Source organism: Scyliorhinus torazame, chromosome 12 (assembly GCF_047496885.1).
Source record: "Scyliorhinus torazame isolate Kashiwa2021f chromosome 12, sScyTor2.1, whole genome shotgun sequence".
In the NCBI taxonomy this organism is placed as follows: domain Eukaryota; kingdom Metazoa; phylum Chordata; class Chondrichthyes; order Carcharhiniformes; family Scyliorhinidae; genus Scyliorhinus; species Scyliorhinus torazame.
In genome coordinates this window covers 168,368,472-168,388,551 of record NC_092718.1, presented here as the reverse complement: position 1 = coordinate 168,388,551, position 20,080 = coordinate 168,368,472, and the positions used below count along the sequence as shown (strand labels likewise).

The 20,080-nt window shown below is 43.0% G+C and overlaps 1 protein-coding gene across 3 annotated transcripts in view; it reads left to right on the top strand.

Moving 5' to 3' along the window:
* Positions 1-20,080, top strand: part of baz1b (bromodomain adjacent to zinc finger domain, 1B) — a 141,551-nt gene that overhangs the window by 69,468 nt on the left and 52,003 nt on the right. For all 3 annotated transcript variants that reach the window (XM_072469330.1, XM_072469329.1, XM_072469331.1), the window contains 4 exons: positions 11,946-13,867; positions 14,977-15,098; positions 17,135-17,252; positions 18,456-18,554. In XM_072469330.1, coding sequence (XP_072325431.1) covers positions 11,946-13,867; positions 14,977-15,098; positions 17,135-17,252; positions 18,456-18,554 — 2,261 coding nt within the window. The remainder of the gene's footprint in view (positions 1-11,945; positions 13,868-14,976; positions 15,099-17,134; positions 17,253-18,455; positions 18,555-20,080) is intronic.

Genomic DNA, 20,080 nt, shown 5'->3' with positions numbered 1-20,080 from the left:
TTTGTCTTATGAGAAATTAAGCAGCTTAGAAGTATACTCTTGAGTTTATAAGAATGAGTGGGGATCTAATTGAGCTATGTAAAATGAGAAAAGGGACACGATCTAACCAAAAAAAAACAGTGCGTTCTGGACAGGAATAAAGGATCATGAACCCCTCGATTAGTTTCCAGTCTGTAACTCCCCGGTATCAGTTATTCTATTCACAAACAATCCAGTTTGTAGCTCACTCCTGGGTATTTGTTACTTTACATATAAACCACCCTGAAAACCTTGATTGCATTCCAGTCTGTAACTCATTAACGATCTGGAAGAAAGAACTGAGGGTATTGTTGCTAGGCTTGCAGATGATCGAAAGACATGTAGAGGGGCAGGTAGTGTTGAGAATGCAGGGGAGCTGCAGGAGGAACTGGAAAGGCTAGGAGAGTGGGAAAAGAAATGGCAGATGGAATACAATGTGGAGAAGTGAGGTTATGCGCTTTGGTAGGAAGGATGGAGGCATAGACTATTTTCTAAATGGGAAAAGGCTTTGGAAGTCAAGCACAAAGAAACTTCGTAGTCCTCATTCAGGATTCTCTTGAGGGTAACATGCAGGTTCAGTTGGCAGTTAGGAAGGCAAATTCAAGGCAGCACGATGGCGCAGTGGATAGCACTGCTACCTCATGGCACTGAGGTCCCAGGTTCAATCCCAGCTCTGGGTCATGTCCGTGTGGAGTTTGCACATTCTCCCCGTGTTTGCGTGGGTTTTCGCCCCCACAATCCAAAGATGTGCAGGGTAGGTGGATTGGCCGCACTAAATTGCCCCTTAATTGGAAAAAATGAATGGGCACTCTAAATTTTTTTTAAAAAGAAGGCAAATTCAATGCTAGCATTCATGTTGAGAGGGCTAGAATAAAGCCGGGATTAACTGCTGAGGCTCTGGTCAGGCACCATTTGGAATACTGTGAGCAGTTTTGGACCCCGTATCTAAGGAAGATGTGCTGGTGAGGATCCTTTGGAGGTTCACATAAATGACCCCTGGAATGAAAGACTTGTCATTTGAGGAGCTGTTGAGGACTCTGGGTCTGTATTCAATGGTGTTTAGAAGGTTAAGGGAGGAACTTTGAAACTTACAGAATACTGAGAGGCCTAGATAGAATGGACGTGGACAGTATGTTTCCACTGTAGGAGAAACTAGAACCTAAGGGCACAGCCTTAGGCAGAAGGGAAGATCCTTTAAAATAGAAAAGAGGAGGAATTTCTTCAGCCAGAGGGTGTTGAATCTGTGGAACTCATTTATAGAATCATTGGCCCATCAAGTCTGCACCGGCCCTTGGAAAGGGCACCCTAATTAAGCCCACACCTCCACCCTATCTCCATAACCCATAACCCCACCCAACCTTTTCTGGGCACTAAGGGCAATTTAACATGCCTAATCCACCGAACCTGCACATCTTTGGACTGTGGGAGGAAACCGGAACACCCGGAGGAAACCCACACCGACACTGGGACAACATGCAGACTCCGCAGACAGTGGCCCAAGCCGGGAATCGAACCTGGGACCCTGGAGCTGTGAAGCAACTGTGCGAACCACTGCACTATCGTGTCACCCATTGCCACAGAAGGCTGTGGAGGCAAGTCACTGAGTGTCTTTCAGACAGAGATACCTAGGTTCTTGATTAACAAGGGGGTCAGGGGTTATGGGAAGAAGGCACGAGAATGGGGATGAGAAAAATATCAGCCATGATTGAATGGCGGTGCAGACTCGATGGGCCAAATGGTCTAATTCTGCTCCTTTCTCTTATGGTCGACTTTACCTACCTGACTTTTTATCACACCAATCTCTCTCCAGAGTTATGACTAATTTGAGTAAAGCTAATCCTGTTGTTGGCATACCTTTTTAAATTCAAATTATTGGATCTGTTCATAACAACTGAAAATGCCCAGGAGCTGAGTTTCCTGCACTTACAGGCAGTATAATAGTTAAATTATCTGTTCCCATCTCTGGACAGTTCTGTCTGCAGAGTTGATGCCAACATTCCTGTTTACTGAGCCATGGTCTTAAATTCCCTTGTTAATACATTTATTAACAAATAAAAAATAACTAAGAGTACTTAGCTGTTTTAATTGCACAAGTAAATTGGGTCAGTGTTTTGATTTAGAAGACTTCAACAATTGTTTGATGAATCTGTTATATAGGCCCTGTTGAATATGGTTGTTAGGTAATAGTAGTAACAACAATTTCATTTTTTGAAGTGCATTATAATATGGAAAGAAACGCTTCAATAGCTTTAACCAAAGAAGATATTAATGACTGATAAATATTTGGTCCAAAAGGTAGTTTTTAAAAGAAGGAGCCTGAAGTTTTGGAAGGAAGAGAGAGAAGTGAAGGGGATTGTGGAGGGAAGGAGGAGAGAGAGATGGTGGGGCTTGTGGAGGGAAGGAGGAGAGAGAGATGGTGGGGCTTGTGGAGGGAAGGAGGATAGAGAGATGGTGGGGCTTGTGGAGGGAAGGAGGGGAGAGAAGTGACGGGGCTTGTGAGAGAAGGAGGAGAGAGAAAAGTGACGGGGCTTGTGGAGGGAAGGAGGAGAGAGCGAGTTGGTGGGGCTTCTGGAGGGAAGGAGGAGAAAGAGAGAGAAGTGACGGGGCTTGTGGAGGGAAGGAGGAGAGAGATGGTGGGGCTTGTGGAGGGAAGGAGGAGAGAGAGAGATGGCGGGGCTTGTGGAGGAAAGGAGGAGAGAGAGAGTTGGTGGGGCTTCTGGAGGGAAGGAGGAGAGAGCGTGAAGTGACGGCTTGTGGAGGGAAGGAGGAGAGCGAGTTGGTGGGGCTTATGGAGGGAAGGAGGAAAGATAGATACGGGACTTACGAAGGGAAGGAAGTGAGAAATGGTGTGGTTTGCGGAGGGAAGGAGGATGGAGAGAGAGAGAGAGAGGTGGTGGAGGGAAGGAGGAGAGAAAGGTGAAAAATTTGAAGTCAGAGCCCTTGGGGAAGGAGGCAAATTAGGTTAGAAAGGACATGTACTGGATCAGTGAGATTTGATGCAGAATAGGATGTGAGCAGAAGAGTTTTGTATGAGTTGAAGTTGAGGAAACTTCATTCATCAGATAAAGACACTGATGTGTCTTGGGGCAGCACGGTAGCATTGTGGATAGCACAATTGCTTCACAGCGCCAGGGTCCCAGGTTCGATTCCGGCTTGGGTCTCTGTCTGTGCGTAGTCTGCACATCCTCCCCGTGTGTGCGTGGGTTTCCTCCCACAGTCTAAAGATGTGCAGGTTAGGTGGATTGGCCTTGTAAATTGCCCTTAGTGTCCAAAATTGCCCTTAGTGTTGGGTGGGGTTTACTGAGTTATGGGGATAGGGTGGAGGTGTTGACCTTGGGTTGGGCGCTCTTTCCAAGAGCCGGTGCAGACTCGATGGGCCGAATGGCCTCCTTCTGCACTGTAAAACTCTATGAAATCTATGTTGGAACAACTTGGTTGAGCCAAATGCAAACTCTGAAGAGTAGAGGAAATCGGTGATAAATGTATGTAGTTTGTGGGCAAAGATGATGATTGGTTTTCTCCAAAGTTTAACTGAAGGCAATTGTAAAATTGTAACTTATCCAGAACTTGTTGGGTAAATGTTTTGATTAAATTGGTTGTGGAGTGGTCAAGAACGTGGTCGGTAAAGTGGAATAGTTGTTTGTGGTCAGAATACATGTGGAAACTGACCTTCCTGTCATGGGAGATACAGATAGCCAAGGGACCCATATGTTCCAGAAGTAGTAGGTGGGGAAGTAGCTATTGATGGTACTGTGACTTAAGATAGATGGGTAAGAATGTGATGAAAGTAATAGCAAAGCCACTGAGTTGCACAGCAGAAGCATTGAAGGATAGTGGTGGAGTCAACTGTGTCAAAAGGCTGCAGAGACGTCTAGGAGTGACAGCACTGTGGTCACGGCTACAAAGGATGTCAAGTGTAACTTTGGTTAGAGTTATTTTTTGGTGTTGCTAGAGGAAGAGATTCAAACAGCTGTGGGACAGATGGGCATGGACTTGGAAGGTGTTGACGGTTTTGGAGAGGAAAGCAAGTTTCAAGATTGCGAATATCTGATTCATGGTGCATATGATTTAGGAATACAACTTTTAGTTTGGTTGAAATTTTAAGATGCAAGATAAATGAAAACTGCCTGGTTTGAGAAGCTGGTGAACAAACCTAGAATAATTGCAATTCCAAGTGTGGCCTATGTTAATGTCAGAACTGAAAGTGGGGAAAAAACTAAACATGCGCTGACCCCTCTGAGTTTCCTAGTGGAAGGAGGATGGATATACTGTTTTTCATTAAGGAGTTTGAATTATTCATACATTTACCAGAAAAAAAGGGAGGTTTCAGAATTGGAGATAATTTAAATCTCTAAATCTCAATCTGGAACATCCCAGGTGTGCCACATTTCCGGAGTGATAGACTACACCACTGTGCCTCCCTGTCTTTAGTCTTTTTTTAAATAAATTTAGAGTACCCAATTATTTTTTCCAATTAAGGGACAATTTGGTGTGGTCAATCCACCTACTCTGCACATCTTTGGGTTGTGGGGGTGAGGCCCACACACACAAGGAGAATTTGCAAACTCTACACAGACAGTGACCCGGGGCTGAGATCGAACCCTGGTCTTGAACGCCGCGAGGCAACAGTGCTAACCACTACGCCACTGTGCCTCCCCGTAGGGAAGTCTTTAGTGATTTCTACGGCTGTAGACATGACACCAGGATAGTATGTTGCTTCCTTGGTACCAAGGTCAAGGGTGTCACTGAGTGGCTGCAGGACATTCTGAAGGGGTCGTGTGAACAGCCGTAGGTTGCGGCCCATAGTGGTACCAAGGACGTAGGGGTGATGTCCTGTAAGTGAATAAAAAGAACAAATAAATACATTAAAAAACAGCACCTCAAGGGTAGTAACCTCAGGACCACTCCCAATGCATGTGCTAGCGAGAGCAGGAATAGGACATGAGAACAGATGAACGTTTGGCTGGAGAGATGGTGTGGGATGGTGCGATTTGGATTTGTGAGGCATTGGAACCGATTCTGGGAAGGATGGAACCTGTAGAAACTGGGCAGGCTGCACCCAAGCAGGACCGGGCCCAATATCTTCGCAGATTTGATGGTGCTAAGGAGGTTTTAAGCTAGTGTGGTAGGGGGGTGGGAACCTGAGCAGGGAGATGGAAGAGAAGGAAACAATGTTAGAAATGAAAGACCGAACAGTAAAAAGCAAAATTGGAAGGCAGAGGAAACTACGTCTAGCAACAAATAGAGCCAGATGTGTAAAAATGTTAAAAGACCAGTCTAAAAGCACAATATCTGAATGCACGTAGCATTTGCAATAGGACAGATGAATTAACAGCGCACATTGGTATACACAGGTGCAGTATGGTTGCGAGGAAAGCAAAGATGCATGTAACAAGGGTGCTACAGTAGTCATGGGTGACTTTAATCTACATATAGATTGCGCAAATCAAATTAGCAACAATACTGTGGTGGATGAACTCCTGGAATGTATACGAGATGGTTTTTTTTAAGATCAGTTTGTCGAGGAGGAACTAACTAGGGAACAAGCGATCCTAAATTTGGTATGCAATGAGGGTGGGTTAATTAATAATCTTGTTATGTGGGTCCTTGACGGAACAGTGACTACAACATGATTGTATTCTTCATTTGGGTGGAAAGTGAAGAAGTCAGATATGAAACTAGGGTGCTAAATCTAAACCAAGGAAATACAATGGTATGAGGCATGAGTTGGCTAAGTTAGATTGAGGAACTTTATTAAAAGGCATGACAGTGACTAGGAAATGGCTAATATTTAAGGAACAGATATATGCATTGCAACAGTTATACATTCCTTTCTAATGTAAAAACACAAGAAGGAATGCGGCCCAACCATGGCTTACAAACAAAGTTAAGGATAGTATTGGATCCAAAGAGGAGTAATGTAAAGTTGGCAGAAAAAGTAGCAAGTCAGGGCAGCAAGATGGCGCAATGGTTAGCACTGCTGTCTCACGGCGCTGAGGTCTCAGGTTCGATCCTGGCTCTGGGTCTCTGTCCGTGTGGAGTTTGCACATTCTCCCCGTGTTTGCATGGGTTTCACCCCACAGCCCAAAAGATCTGCAGCGTAGGTAGATTGGCCATGCTAAATTGTCCCTTAATTGGAAAAAGTTAATTGGGTACTCTAATTTAAAAGAAAAAGTAGCAAGTCTGAGGATTGGGAACAGTTCAGAGATCAGCAATGGAGAACCAAGTGATTGATTAAGGAGGAAAATAGAGTATGAAAATAAACTTGGAAATAGTACAAGTGGACGGTGAAACCTTCAATAAGAATAGAAAAAGATATTAATGTTACGATCACAGAATGGAACCCTGGCTCAAAAGACCATAAACCTTTTACTTTATAAATGTGACGGAACAGAGTCACAGGACTGTTAATTAGTTTTAACAAGAATTAAAAAAAATTAAACATGAAAAAATTGGAATATAATACAATAATCTTTATTAATCTTTATTAGTGTCACAAGTAGCTTACATTAACACTGCAGTGAAGTTACTGTGAAAATCCTCCAGTCACCACACTACAGCACCTGTTCGGGTACACTGAGGGAGAATTCAGAATGTCCAATTCACCGAACAAGCACATCCTGCGGGACTTGTGGGAGGAAGCCAGAGCACCTGGTGGAAACTCACGCAGACACTGGGAGAATGTGCAGACTCCGCACACAGTGACCCAAGCCGGGAATCGAACCCGGGCCCCTGGCGCTGCGAAGCAACAGTGCTAACCACTGTGCTAATACGCCACTCGTCCCTAACACACCCAAACCTCCCTCTTAGCTTAACAATTAGACATCGGTTTCAGGATTAACACTGATTACGATGTACATTTTGTTTTCTTTTTTAAATTTAGAGTGCCCAATTCATTTTTTCCAATTAAGGGCAATTTAGCGCCGCTAGTCCACCTAGCCTGCACATCTTTGGATTGTGGGGGCGAAACCCGTGCAAACACAGCGAGAATGTGCAATCTCCACACAGATAGTGACCAAGAGCCGGGATCGAACCTGGGACCTCGGCGCAGTGAGACAGCAGTGCTAACCACTGTGCTACCTTGCTGCCCTCAATGTACATTTTAAGCTACAATGGTCTCATTAACACTCCCTTTCCAACAGACCAGATGACTGGGCAAATACAGTCTTCACGCTGACCCCCAAGTGAATGCTTGTGGATTCTCCTCAGAGTGTCCCCAGATGATTGTCACGTGAGAGTTTCCAGAGGCCACTCCCAAAATACGCTTAAAATTCTTCTCTCATAATAAAAATGCGTTCTCTTGATGGTTTGCTTTCCAAAATCCAGACCAGGCTTTCCAAATTACACTTCTAAACAAAGCTTCCGCTCTACTTTTAACTGTGAGTCCAGTCCAGGATTTTACATAAAGACCTTTGGGATTCTTTTGTCTTGGCTGTAGTGCAAACTGTTCAGAATTGCTTTAACTGTCGATTCCCAGACTATTAAAATGACATCAAACATTTGCTTTACCTTTGGAAGCTGCTCTCCCACTTTAGATCTGGTCACTGCAATTGTCTCTAACTCAGAACACTTTATTTACTCTTCCTTGAATTATCCTGAACCATACCTTCGTCTCTGTTCACTTAAACTCCAGGCTACTCCTGGGCAGCACGGTAGCATAGTGGTTAGTGCAGTTGCTTCACAGCTCCAGGGTCCCAGGTTCGATTCCCGGCTGGGTCACCGTCTGCCTGCACGTTCTCCCCGTGTCTGCATGGGTTTCCTCCGGGTGCTCCGGTTTCCTCCCACAGTCCAAAGATGTGCGGGTTAGGTGGATTGGCCATGCTAAATTGCCCTACGTGTCCAAAAAATGTTAAGTGGGGTTACTGGGTTACGGGGATAGGGTAGATACATGGGCTTCAGTCGGGTCCTCTTTGTCAGGGCCGGTGCAGACTCGATGGGCCGAATGGCCTCCTTCTGCACTGTAAATTCTATGATTCTACTTGGGCACTTTTTGTTTCTGTAGTTTCCTTAACTAGCTGGACTGTAGATTTCTTAACCATTACTCCATAACATGGCCTTTCTTCTCGCAAAGCTTTTATAATATATAAATTTAGAGTACCCAATTTTTTTTTTCTAATTAAGGGCCAATTTAGTGTGGTCAATCGACTTGGCACATGTTGGTTTGTGGGGGTGAGACCCACGCAGACACGGGGAAAATGGGCAAACTCCAAACAGACAGTGGCCTGGGATCGAACACGGGTCCTCAGTGCTGTAAGGCAGCAGTGCTAACCACAGAGCCACTGTGCCGCCCTTTCTTCTATCAAAGCTAATTGATATGTTCCCTTTCTCGCCTTCTAAACCAACTGCTTCTGGTAGAGCTGTGAGAGCTGCCTACCTTCTCATTACCTCTCTCCCAACTGCTCACAAATTTGTTAAACTAAAACTTAAAAGCTTCTCTACCCTGCAAGGCCCCAGTTCCTAAGCAAAACATACATGCTAATGCCTTTTATTTATTCGTCATGCCATAGCCCCCTCTCGGCACAATAGAAACAGTTTGAACTTAACCAACCCCCACACATACAAACACCATTGTCCAGCATGTATCTATAGATTTTACCCTTCCAGGCACAAAAATATTAAATTAAACCCACTTAAAACTGTAGCTTATGTTTGACAATACAAATATAAATCCCTTAAAACTACCTTTGTTTTCCTAACATTAGTGAAGACATATGTCTTACAGCGTGAAACACAAGAACTTGTAATAGAGAACAAAGAAATGGCAGAACAATTAAACACTTGCCTTAGTTCTGTGTCCATGGAGGAAACCACAAATAATTTCCCAGAAATGTTACTGAGGAGGAATTGAAGGAAATTAGAATTTGTGTAAAAGTAGTGCTGGAGAAATTAATGGGGCTGAAAGCTGATAAATCCCCAGGGCCTGATCATCTACATCCCAGGGTACTAAAGGAGATGGCCATGGAAATAGTGGATGCGTGGTTTGTCATCTTCCACAATTCTTAGATTCTTGGACCTTCTTAGCAGATTGGAGGGTGGCAAATGTAACCTCACTAATAAAAAAGGAGGAAGGGAGAAAACTGGGAACCACAGACCGATTAGCCTAACAGTAGTAAGAAAACTGCTAAGTCCATAAAGGATGTGATAAACGGACACTTAGAAAATATCAATGGAATTAGACAAAGTCAACATGGATTTATGAAAGAGAAATTATGTTTGACAAAACTACTTTTTTTTTGAGGGTGAACCAGGGGTTGTGGTATATTTAGATTTTCAGAAAGCTTTTGATTAAGTCCCATATAGAAGGTTATTGTGTGAAATTAAAGAAATGGTCAGCAGACAGGAAACCGAGTAGGAATAAATGGGTCTTTTAGAAGTGGCAGGCAGTGATTCGTGGGGTCTTGTAGGGATCAGTGCTTGGGCCCCAGTTATTCACAATATACATCAATGATTTGGATGAGGGAACCAAATGTAATATTTCCAAGTTTGCTGATGACATGGAACTTGGTGGGAAGGTGAGTGGTGGGGAGGATTTTAGGAGGCTTCAAGGTGATTTGGACAAGTTGTGTGAGTGGGCAAATATATGACAGATGCACTTTAACATGGATAAATGTGCAGTTATCCACTTTGGATGGAGAAACCCAGAATGTCAGAATATTATTTAAATTATGGTAGATTTGAACTTCAACATTTTCCAAGAGACAACATGTCCTCGTACACCAGTCAATGGAAGCCAGCATGCAGGTACAGCATTCGGTTGGGAAGGCAAATGGTATGTTGGCCTTCATTGAGTACAGTAGCAAGGAGGCCTGACTACAGCTGTATGGGACCTTGGTGAATCCACACCTGGACTTTGTGTTCCGTTTTGTTCTCCTTATCTAAGAAAGGATATACTTGCCACAGAGGGTGTGTAGCGAAGGTTCACCAGACTGATTCCTGGCATGACAGGACTGTCGTACAAGAAGAGATTAGGTGGACTGGGCCCATATTCACCGATGTTCATTGAAACGCGTAAAATACTGACAGTGCTAGACAGACTGGATGCAGGGATGTTGTTTGCTCTGGGTGGAGGGGCCGAAAGCAAGGGGTCACCGTCTCTGGTTACGGGACAGGCCATTTAAAACTGAAATGTGGAGACATTTCTTTACTCGGTGTGGTGGACGAGTGGAATTCTCTACCACCTAAGCCTGTAGATTCCAAATCACTGAATATATTTAAGAAGATATATTTCTAGGCATTAAAGTTGTCCAGGGGTATGAGGGGAGCGTGGAGGTATGGGGCTGAGAGAGAATCAGCCATGATCATATTGAATGGCAGAGCAGGCTCGAAGGGTTGGATTGCCCACTCCTATTTTCTATGTAAGTGTGTTTCCTGGTTGAAGTCACTAAATAAGAAGGCAGTGAGACTCCTGCTTGAGATGGGGGTCCACGTTAGTGTGCTGTTAAAGGAGAGTTGGAAGTTCACCTATTTGAATATTAATGAAAGGACCCCAAGAGATCTTATATCTTGGAGAATGGCAGAAAATGGGGAGATCAGAGAATCCTGAGATCTGGCACATCTTGTGGCCCCAGGTTCCTGTAAAATATAGGGAAACTCTTGGGTGGAAATATAAGTGGAATTGTTGAGCAGTTAAAGTATGTATTTGCGAAATGCAGTATTAAGTTCACCTGTTGGACATTCAACTGAGTTATTTGAAAAATGCTGTAAAGCTGCTCAGCAAATCACAGGCTGGTCTCTCTCTGCATTTGCTGCTGACTAGGGTATAAGGTGCACGCAAGTCTGGCTCACTCCCAGTCTCAGCCTTCTCATTCACTCTCACCCCCAAACACCAGCATGTGTTCTCATCCACCCTCAACAATGGGTGTGGGTGAGTGAGCACCCTGAGATTGGGGTGAGTTGGGTGCAGTTGCCCTATCAAATTCTAGTACTAGTTATTATTTATTCCTTTTTAAAAATCAGTGCTTTTGTTTTTGCTCACCAAATTTTCTTTTCATATCTCTGTTTTTTAAAATTCATATCTAATGTTATGGGAAAACTTTATCTTTCTGAAATTTGCAATTCAGTTCTTTGATGGAGGGAACGTTTGAAATGTGCCTCCTCCACCCCCAAACTGAAAATATATACAAGCCTGGTTTAAAATGTAAAATCCGTTGGTGTAATGCTTTCATTTCAGAAATAGGAGTTTGAATTTCTTCTTTAAAGTTACCGATCTTTATTAAGATCATCATAATATCAGTGGTAATTTGCCAGCATGATCAGGAGAGGGTGGTTGAGGGTTTTATTTTAAGAGGGCTTTAGTGGTTCTGTTTTGAAAAGGAGAGGAAGCCATTTCCTGTCATGAGAGCCAGGAAGGGAAGGAAGTTTGGGGGTCAGAGGAGTAAAGTGCTTGGCGGGGGTGTGGGGGGGGGGGGGGGGGGTAATTTGAGGATATGGTAAAGAAACTAGGATGCTGAGGGGGAAGGGGGGGGAAGATTCCAGTTTCATAATACAAACCTATGAGCTTGTCACAATTATTGTTTAATGGTGAGAGCAGTGGAATGGGCTTGGAGGAGACAGTCTGGAGTGGAGAGAAATGTGATCCTGGAGAAGTCTTGCAGAAGAGAATGAGATTCCTGATCACTTAATGTGATTCAGCCATATCTGTTGATGGAGGACTAAACAAGTTCAGCGGATTTGTACACATTTTGACACGAGTAAGCAAAAATGAGGGTCATACAAAGGGCAATAACCAAGTTGGAATAGAGTAAAGGGTATCACTCACTCTTGTGTTTCGGAACTATCCCAAAACAAAGAGCATTAAAGTGATTGTTGCAAATGTATAATATACACCATTTCAAGCACGTTTGTGACTTGTATTTGCAGTCTACTGTGTAAAATTGGTGCACGTTTGGCTCTTGCTAAATATTAATTTATTTTTACATCTGTTTCAGTACATGATTCATAATCCTGTTGTGAATTTGGGAAAAAGGAAAAGTACAGTCTCACCAGAGGGTAAACACTCAAAAAGAGTAAAAGGAGATGGAGACCCAAGCAAAGAGCAAAAACGGAAATATGGAGGCAAAGAGAAGATTCCTCGAAGTCCACCTTTGAGCCCAACATTATGGGGTCATGTGCATGTGAAAAAGGCCATGAATGGGACTGGAATGGCATTTGGACCCAAAAGGTCCCCAGAACAAGAGCTGGAAGAAGTAATGAAGATTGTAACACCAACCAAACTGAATACCAACTTTCACATTCCCAAAAAGGGCGCCAACGCTGCTCGGAACCTAAAAAAGTTGCAAAGCAAGGATAAAAGTAACAAAAAAGAGAAATCCAAGAATAAGACTAAGTTGCTCAATGGACAGAAGTCTTCAGGTAGCAGCAAATCTCCCAAAAAAAATCTGAAAACTCCAAAGATGAAGATGAAACAAATGACACTTTTTGAGATGGCAAAATCAAGCACATCCAAGACGGGAAAGATTCCGAAGGGTGTTGGAGGAGCATCAAGATCTGTGACCAAACCTCAAAAATACTTGCCACCTTTGGCCTTGCAATTCCTTCGCTATTACAAAGACAACAAGGGGAAGGAGGAGAAAAAGGGAGCAGTATCTGCATTCATCACTCGGGTGGCCAAAGTGCTTTCCGCTGATGAACGTGCTCGCCTACCGGAGGAAGTTGGTGATCTGGTGCAGAAACGTTACGAGATACTAGAGCACAAGAGGAAATGGGCATTGATGACACAGGAAGAAAGAGCAGATTATCACAAGAAGAAGCGGGAAGAGCTAAAGGAGAAACTGAAGGAAAAGGCAAAAGAGCGACGAGAGAAGGAGATGCAATTAAAACTGGAAAAACAGAAGAGATTTGAAGACCAGAATCTTGTAGGGAAGAGCTTGCCTGCACTAAAGCTGGTAGACACACCTGAAGGGCTCCCCAATACACTTTTTGGAGATGTGGCTATGGTGGTTGAGTTCCTCAGTTGTTATGCTGGCCTGCTAATGCCAGACGACCAGTATCCAATCACCGCAGTCTCCTTGATGGAAGCATTGACTTCTGAAAAGGGTGGTTTCCTCTATTTGAACAGAGTTCTGTTGATCCTTCTCCAAACTTTGCTCCAAGATGAAATTGCAGAAGACTATAGAGAACTGGGAATGAAGCTTTCTGAAATTCCCCTCACCTTGCACTCTGCATCGGAGCTGGTTCGGCTCTGCATGCGAAAATCAGACATGCAGAATGACAGTGAGACATCCGAAACAAATGATGACACCAAAGATTCTGTGGGGTTTGAAGATAATGAAGTCGCAGACGAATTCCTGGATAAGCTGGAAGCTGCTGAGTTCTTTGAACTCACCCCAGAAGAGAAAGTAAAGATCCTATCAGCACTCTGCCATCGGATTCTGATGACCTATTCAGTTCAGGATCACATGGAGGACTCGCAGCACAAATCTGCAGAGCTGTGGAAAGAGAGGCTAGCCATGCAAAAAGAGGAGAATGACCGGAAAAAGGCAGAGAAACTGAAGAAAAAAGAAATGGAGGCAAAAAAGAAAGAACCGGAAAACAACAAAATGGTTGACAAGAAAAAGTCAGAGAAGAAGGAATTTGATAAAAAGCTAGAGGTGGACAAAGGTGGAACTGACTTACTAACCGATGTCAATGGCAGTGAAGACCTCATCAGTGCAATTAAAAGCAGACGGTTGATGGCATTGCAGGCCAAAAAGGAGAAAGAAGAGCGGGAAAAGCTGGAAAAAGAAAGGGCGGTGGTCGAGAAGATTCGCAAGCACAAAGCAGCAGCCGAGAAGGCTTTCCAGGAGGGAATTGCAAAAGCCAAACTTGTCCTACATCGATCACCGTTGGGCACAGACCGCAACCACAACAGGTATCTGTGGTTTCCCCTTTCAAATAAATAAATACTAGTGGTTTGCCTCTATCATTTGGCTTCTCTCAGGATTGTACGCAATCTTTCGATGAGAGACAGTTGGGTCTTTTAGGTCTCTGTAAATGTTAAGTTGTCTGTAAGGAGGAACACAGTAGAAACCTTTTCTGTGCACCACGACTCTGAATGTTTTGCTGAGCTGGAGCAGTCACGAGTATAAATTCTGCTACTATATGCTTCTCAATACTCAGCAAAATGTTAACTCTGTGTATGGATTGAACAGATGGACAGCGAAGCATCTCGCCGACAGCATGAGAGGATGTTTGAATCTTTGGCCTCTGTCATCTTTGCAGTGAGTCTCTTGCCCAAACCTGGCAGGATGTTGTACTTGGCCAACAGGTGGGAGCACAAATCCAAGTGGCAGGAGGGAAATTGATCTCCGGTCATCGGATAAGTTGATGGTGGGTTAGGGAGGAAGCATGGCTCAGAAGAACAGCCACTCCTGGAAACAAATAAAAATGGTTAGATTTGTACAGATTTTTAATCAGGAAGGCAATCGAGGGGTATGGGGATAAGGTGGGAAATTGGAGTTGAGGATTATATCAGATCAGTCATGATCTCATTGAATGGTGGAGCAGAATCGATGGGCTGAGTGGCCTACTTCTGCTCCTACAGTCTTAAGGCCTTCCCCTGTTCCTGGGTCCACTTGCTGCCATATTGGCCTGAAGTAAGTCACCACAACTTCCCATACCATGCCTGTGGTAAAAAGTAGTCGGCCGCTTTTCAGACCCTTCAGCTCTGGATAAAAGAGGAGGGACTTGTTGAAGTTGTTTTGCACATTGGGAAGTGGCCTTCCGTTGTGGAAAGTAACTAAGTTTTAGGTTTTTCATTAACTGGGTGAAGTTGAAGGATAAAGATTGTACAGCCAAATTATATTGCACAGTGGTTTGTGAGATATTGCTTAATGTTCTGAGCTCTTTCTTAAAAAGCTGTTAATTATTTCAGGCTGATTTTTTTAATAATGGAAAATGTCGGAACAAAATGTTGGATGTGAACTCCTGTTGGCGCTTGCCTCTATGTGCACAGGCTCATAATTTCTCTCTCTCTCGCAGGTTTTGGCTATTTTCTGATCTGGTTCCTGGTCTGTATGTAGAGAAAGGTTGGGTGCATGATAGCATTGATTACAGCTTTAACCTTCCTGAAGAGTACAATGAAGACGATCAGGACTCCAAAAGTAAGACTACCGTCCTTATTAACTTTCTTGTAAAATTAGCTACCTATTCATTCAGTGAGTGTAGAAATTGAGAAAATCAATGCCAAAGGACAATGCACTCTAGGCCGTGTTTCCACCATTACAACAGTGACTACAAAAGGCACTTAATGTGCTATAAAGTACTTTGAAATGTCTGGTGCCATGAAAATCGCTATATAAATGCAAGTGTTTCTAAGCCTATTTTTTAATGATAGTCAAGACGCAGTTGCCCTAAAGTGACTAAGAATATGAGTTATCCTCATGGTTTAAGTATTATACTGTATGATTCAGACCAAAAAACTTGATGTTCATACTAAAATTCGCCTCGCAACCAGGTGAGAGGGGAATTGTAGGTGTGGGTGTCGGATGAACACAGGATCATAGTTTTTCTGTCCTTCACCTTGCTGCCGTATCACTGGCTTGGTACTGCTACAGCATTTATTTGCATCCGAGTCTGCCTTAAATTCTCCCATTGCTCGGCCAACATCTGTCAGGAAATAGATAAATTTTGGTCTTTTCCCCTACTTCATAATTTGTTTTCTTGGTTACAATGACTTCTAAAACATTTTTCAAGTTCTAAATTCTTAAGGTTGGTTTTAAAATATTTTTATGTATATATGCCTGGTCCTGCAAAGTAACTAGGGATCTGTAATCAGTTGGTAGGATCCATGTGTGCTTGTGACTACAGGATAATGGTACAGCTAGCTCTTCACAAGAAAGGTGCAAGGAGTGTTTCCCTATGAATGAGGACAATAACAGTATGGCTAAGAATTTTTGCTGCTTCTGTACAGTACCTCCCCAACATCATTGCTAAAGTGATGAAATCTTGAAAATCTGCTTTGCTGAGATTTCTAGATTCCGCCTCTGGCGGCACTTAAACGACAAAAATCGTTTGTGAAATATACTTCTAAGGCATTCACGCCAATTTTAAAAAACAAAACCATTAACTCTATATATGTGTGGAAAGAACCCGTTGTTGTCTTTAAAGGCAAAGATTTGCTGCTTTTTGCAGGAACGAAACAAACCAGTTCCAGTGAATAAATTTAAAAGAACTCTTCCAAATGATTAGGTTCTACAGGCTCTGTTAGACCACTCACTGTTCTTTCACCACTACTGATTGTTAAATATTACAATGTCAGTGTCCACAGCTGGTAGATCAGGGGGCTGGGTTCAAAACAATTTGAGTGTCATTGCATTGAGCATTAGGCCACTAGTTTATAGCATGGCAGAACAGGTGAAATATGGGATGTTGAACTTCCAATTTCAGCAGCACGGCTAGAAAGCGTTGCAAGCTCAGGAGTTTATTACCGCCAGGGAGAATGAGAGCTAAAAAGTGTTTTCTGGGGCTTTTATACACTTCATGGCACTGAGTTTTATGACGAACATCGGGATGCTTAGGCGAACATGCAGAGGAACGGGGAAAAATGGTGTGTGCGTCCCTGTAGGTTGGGAACACATCAGGAGGCTGAATCTTGCAATGGGGTTGATTTCTGAGAGCTGAGTTCAAAATCCAGGACATACTAATGGAATCGTAATTCTCCTCTGTCATTTATGTACTGTCAATCTAATACCTAGTCTGACACTGATTGGTAAACCTGTGCTGGGAAGCCAAGTGATGGCTGATGTGTGAAAAGGAAAATGTCATGTGGATGTAATTGAGAGAGTGGAAAGAGCTTTTTGTCTGCATCAATTCATGTAGTTGAAACGGGAAACTCTTGCTCTCCAATGCTGATCTCCTCACGCTGAATAGCAAAACGCAAAATAGAGTTTGTGCTTTTAAAAAAAAAATTAAAAAAATTAATCTACCTTCATTCACGAAATTCCCTCGTGGGAAAGAAGCTGAAATTGAAGCAGTCTATGATGGGGAGTGATTTATATCTTGTGTTTGCTTGTCCAATTCTGCATGGGTTATTGCATCAAAATGCTGATATTTTGGGACCTGGGATTTCTTGATTAAGACTGATTCTGTTGGGTAAAAGGCTATCACTTGAAACTCAATGAATATGTTTATCTTTTAGGTAATGATGATGACAGCATTGCTGAGAGCAGCTTAAATGGCAGTGGCCACCAGGGGTCCTCCCATACTGTGGAAATTTGCATCGAAACCACTATACCTAAACAAGGACAGAATCTATGGTATTTTCAACTTTTACATCTCACTGTATTAACCTGTAACTGTTTAGATGCTCAACAATGTTGGGCTTTGTACTGTGAATAGTTTTCAAAACTGCTCAAAATCTGGTAATTTTAAATATCCATTTTTTTCTAAAACTCTGCACTGCCCTTGTGACAAGCGGGCGCGAGTGTGCTGGGACTCAACATTGCTAGGACAACAGTTGGCCTGGATACTAAGTGGGATCACGAACCGGGCCACTCTTCCGTGGTCACGTGACATATGCTCACTATTTCCGCTCTCACACGAGCTGGATACCAGAGGAAATTATTCCCTAAATCAACATCTTAGGAGTGAAGCAAATGTCTGCCAAAAAAGAAATGCCATGGTAATTTTGTTCCACTAAATTTGAGTCATGTTTCAGAACTGCATATGGAGTTTGAAGCTTGGAGTCATGCTTCAGCATTCCCATTGGAGGTAAATGCTTCTGATGAAGAAAAGCTCAAGGATAATTTTAGACCTTTTTGTCCCAGAAGTGGACCGTTTTTCTGTAAAAGAGTGAAGGATGTCCATCAAACCATTTCAAACAAATTTAGCCCCAAGTTTGAGTTTAGAATCCCCTCATTGCTGTATTATAACTTTTTCGTATGCGTGACACCCTACACATTGTTTCTGAATTGAGATATATATGTACCCAGTATGCTAACACTGGCTTTTATCTTCCCAATCCTTTGACTTGATTTTACCCTTCCATGGGGCCGTACTGCAAACTGCCAAGAAACAAGACTGCTTGAGCTATTTTTCTAAACCAACCCCTTTATTTTGCTGTATTATTCTAATTCTGTCTGGTTGCCAGCGTAATCCTGTGGATTTTGAGTATTTCAGTATTTTCTGTTCAGACATTTGTTCACCATTTCTTCTTTTCTTCTTTTTTTAAATTTAGAGTACCCAATTCATTTTTTCCAATTAATGGGCAATTTAGCATGGCCAATCCACCTACCCTGCACATCTTTGGGTTGTGGGAGCGAAACCGACACAAACACGGGGAGAATGTGCAAACTCCACACGGACAGTGACCCAGAGTCGGGATCGAACCTGGGACCTCGGCGCCGTGAGGCAGCAGGACTAACCCACTGCACCACCGTGCTGCCCTGTTCACCATTTCTAATGTGTAAATGCTTTCTTCTTCCCTTGAAATATTGTTTGGTATTGATTTTTACCCACAGGTTTGTTTGCGACACCCAGAAAGAGCTGGATGAGCTCCTGAGCTGTCTTCATCCACAAGGTGTCCGAGAGAGTGCACTCAAAGAGCGCCTTCAGAAAAAGTAAGTCTTCAAAATTTTCATAAAACTAGTTGATTAGAGGATAGACAGGATTCCCTCATAAAGTCATTGTGTACTTTTGCCATTTATGTACTTCAGTCTGGCATTGCTGACTCGCTTGGCTGAGATTTTAAATGGTGCTAATTATTGGTATCTTCCTTTTAATGTAATGTGCAAAGGAAAGGTAAAATCCAAACTTGAACATCATGAAATCTTTTTAATGGAGATACTCCCAGCACCACTGTTCTCCTTACAGTCTCTCTGGAGTTTGAGAATCAGTACATGTTGCGGTCCCTGACTGTAGCTTTTGAATGTCTTCTATTGAAGGCACATACTTATAATTCCAGGATGTCAAATACCTTTGAATACGCCACCAATGTAGCTGTTCTCAGTTGGCAGCAGCAGTCTGTTTGACCAGGAAAAGACATTCATACCAGCGCATTCCTCCTTCCTCGATTTGCATTTTACCTGGGACTGGATGGGAAGGGGAATTCTAGTTAATTTCTGCACCCGGACTTCTTTAATCTTTACCAGCGACAGCCAATTTTACTACCCTGGCTGACATTGGGCAACTAAACACGGACTTGGAATCACATATGGGGCCTTCCTGTTCAGTATATTTCACACACTTTACCAAACGAGTATGGGGAGGAGGGTGCAGTTGGCTACGTACCATTAACCAGCATGTTTAAGCTTAAAGAACTATGGTATTGCATTACTGTAACTATTGAATGCAGGGCTGTTATTAAATACATGCCTTGAGTGGATTAACGGTGTTTGTCTATGTAAAGTATGTGCTACTATTTGTTCTCAAGAGATCTTGTTTCCATAGTCAGCTACCTCTGGGTTTTATTGAAATGCTGAATTAAGATCAGTATTTAAAGCAAAGCTTGACCTTGATGTAATGTTATTGAAAAATATTCCTGGGCCATGCAAGGTAACTCAATATTTCAGGTGTATGAACTTAATGACCAGAATCTTTAAAGATGCAGTGTTAGATATAGTGCACAGTTTGTAAAAAAAACATTCTCCATTGCCATTGTTTGTTGCAAGGGCCAATTAAGTTTTATTCCTTCTCTCCACAAACCTGAGCTGTGCCTTCAACCACCATCCTCCGTTTAAAAAAAATATGTTTTCCCAACAAAAATTTTCAACCAATTAAACTCCCCGCCCCGTAACAGAAAAGAAAAAGAGAAAAGAACAGAACATAAACATATCAATCAAACATAATACAGAACTTATATAATGGGTTTCTCCTGCACATATTAACCCTCCCATATGCCTTTTTTTCTTTTACAAGTACCCCTAGGAAAGCCCCCTTCCCCCTCCCCCGCCCGCCCAAATACCCCCCCCCCCCCCCCCGGAAAGAGACACCCCCCTCCCCATCCCTCCCTGGGTGGTTGCTGCTGCTGACCGACCTCATTCTAACGCTCCGCGAGATAGTCTAGGAACGGTTGCCACCGCCTGAAGAACCCCTGTGCAGACCCTCTCAAGGCAAACTTTATCCTCCAGCTTAATGAACCTGCCAT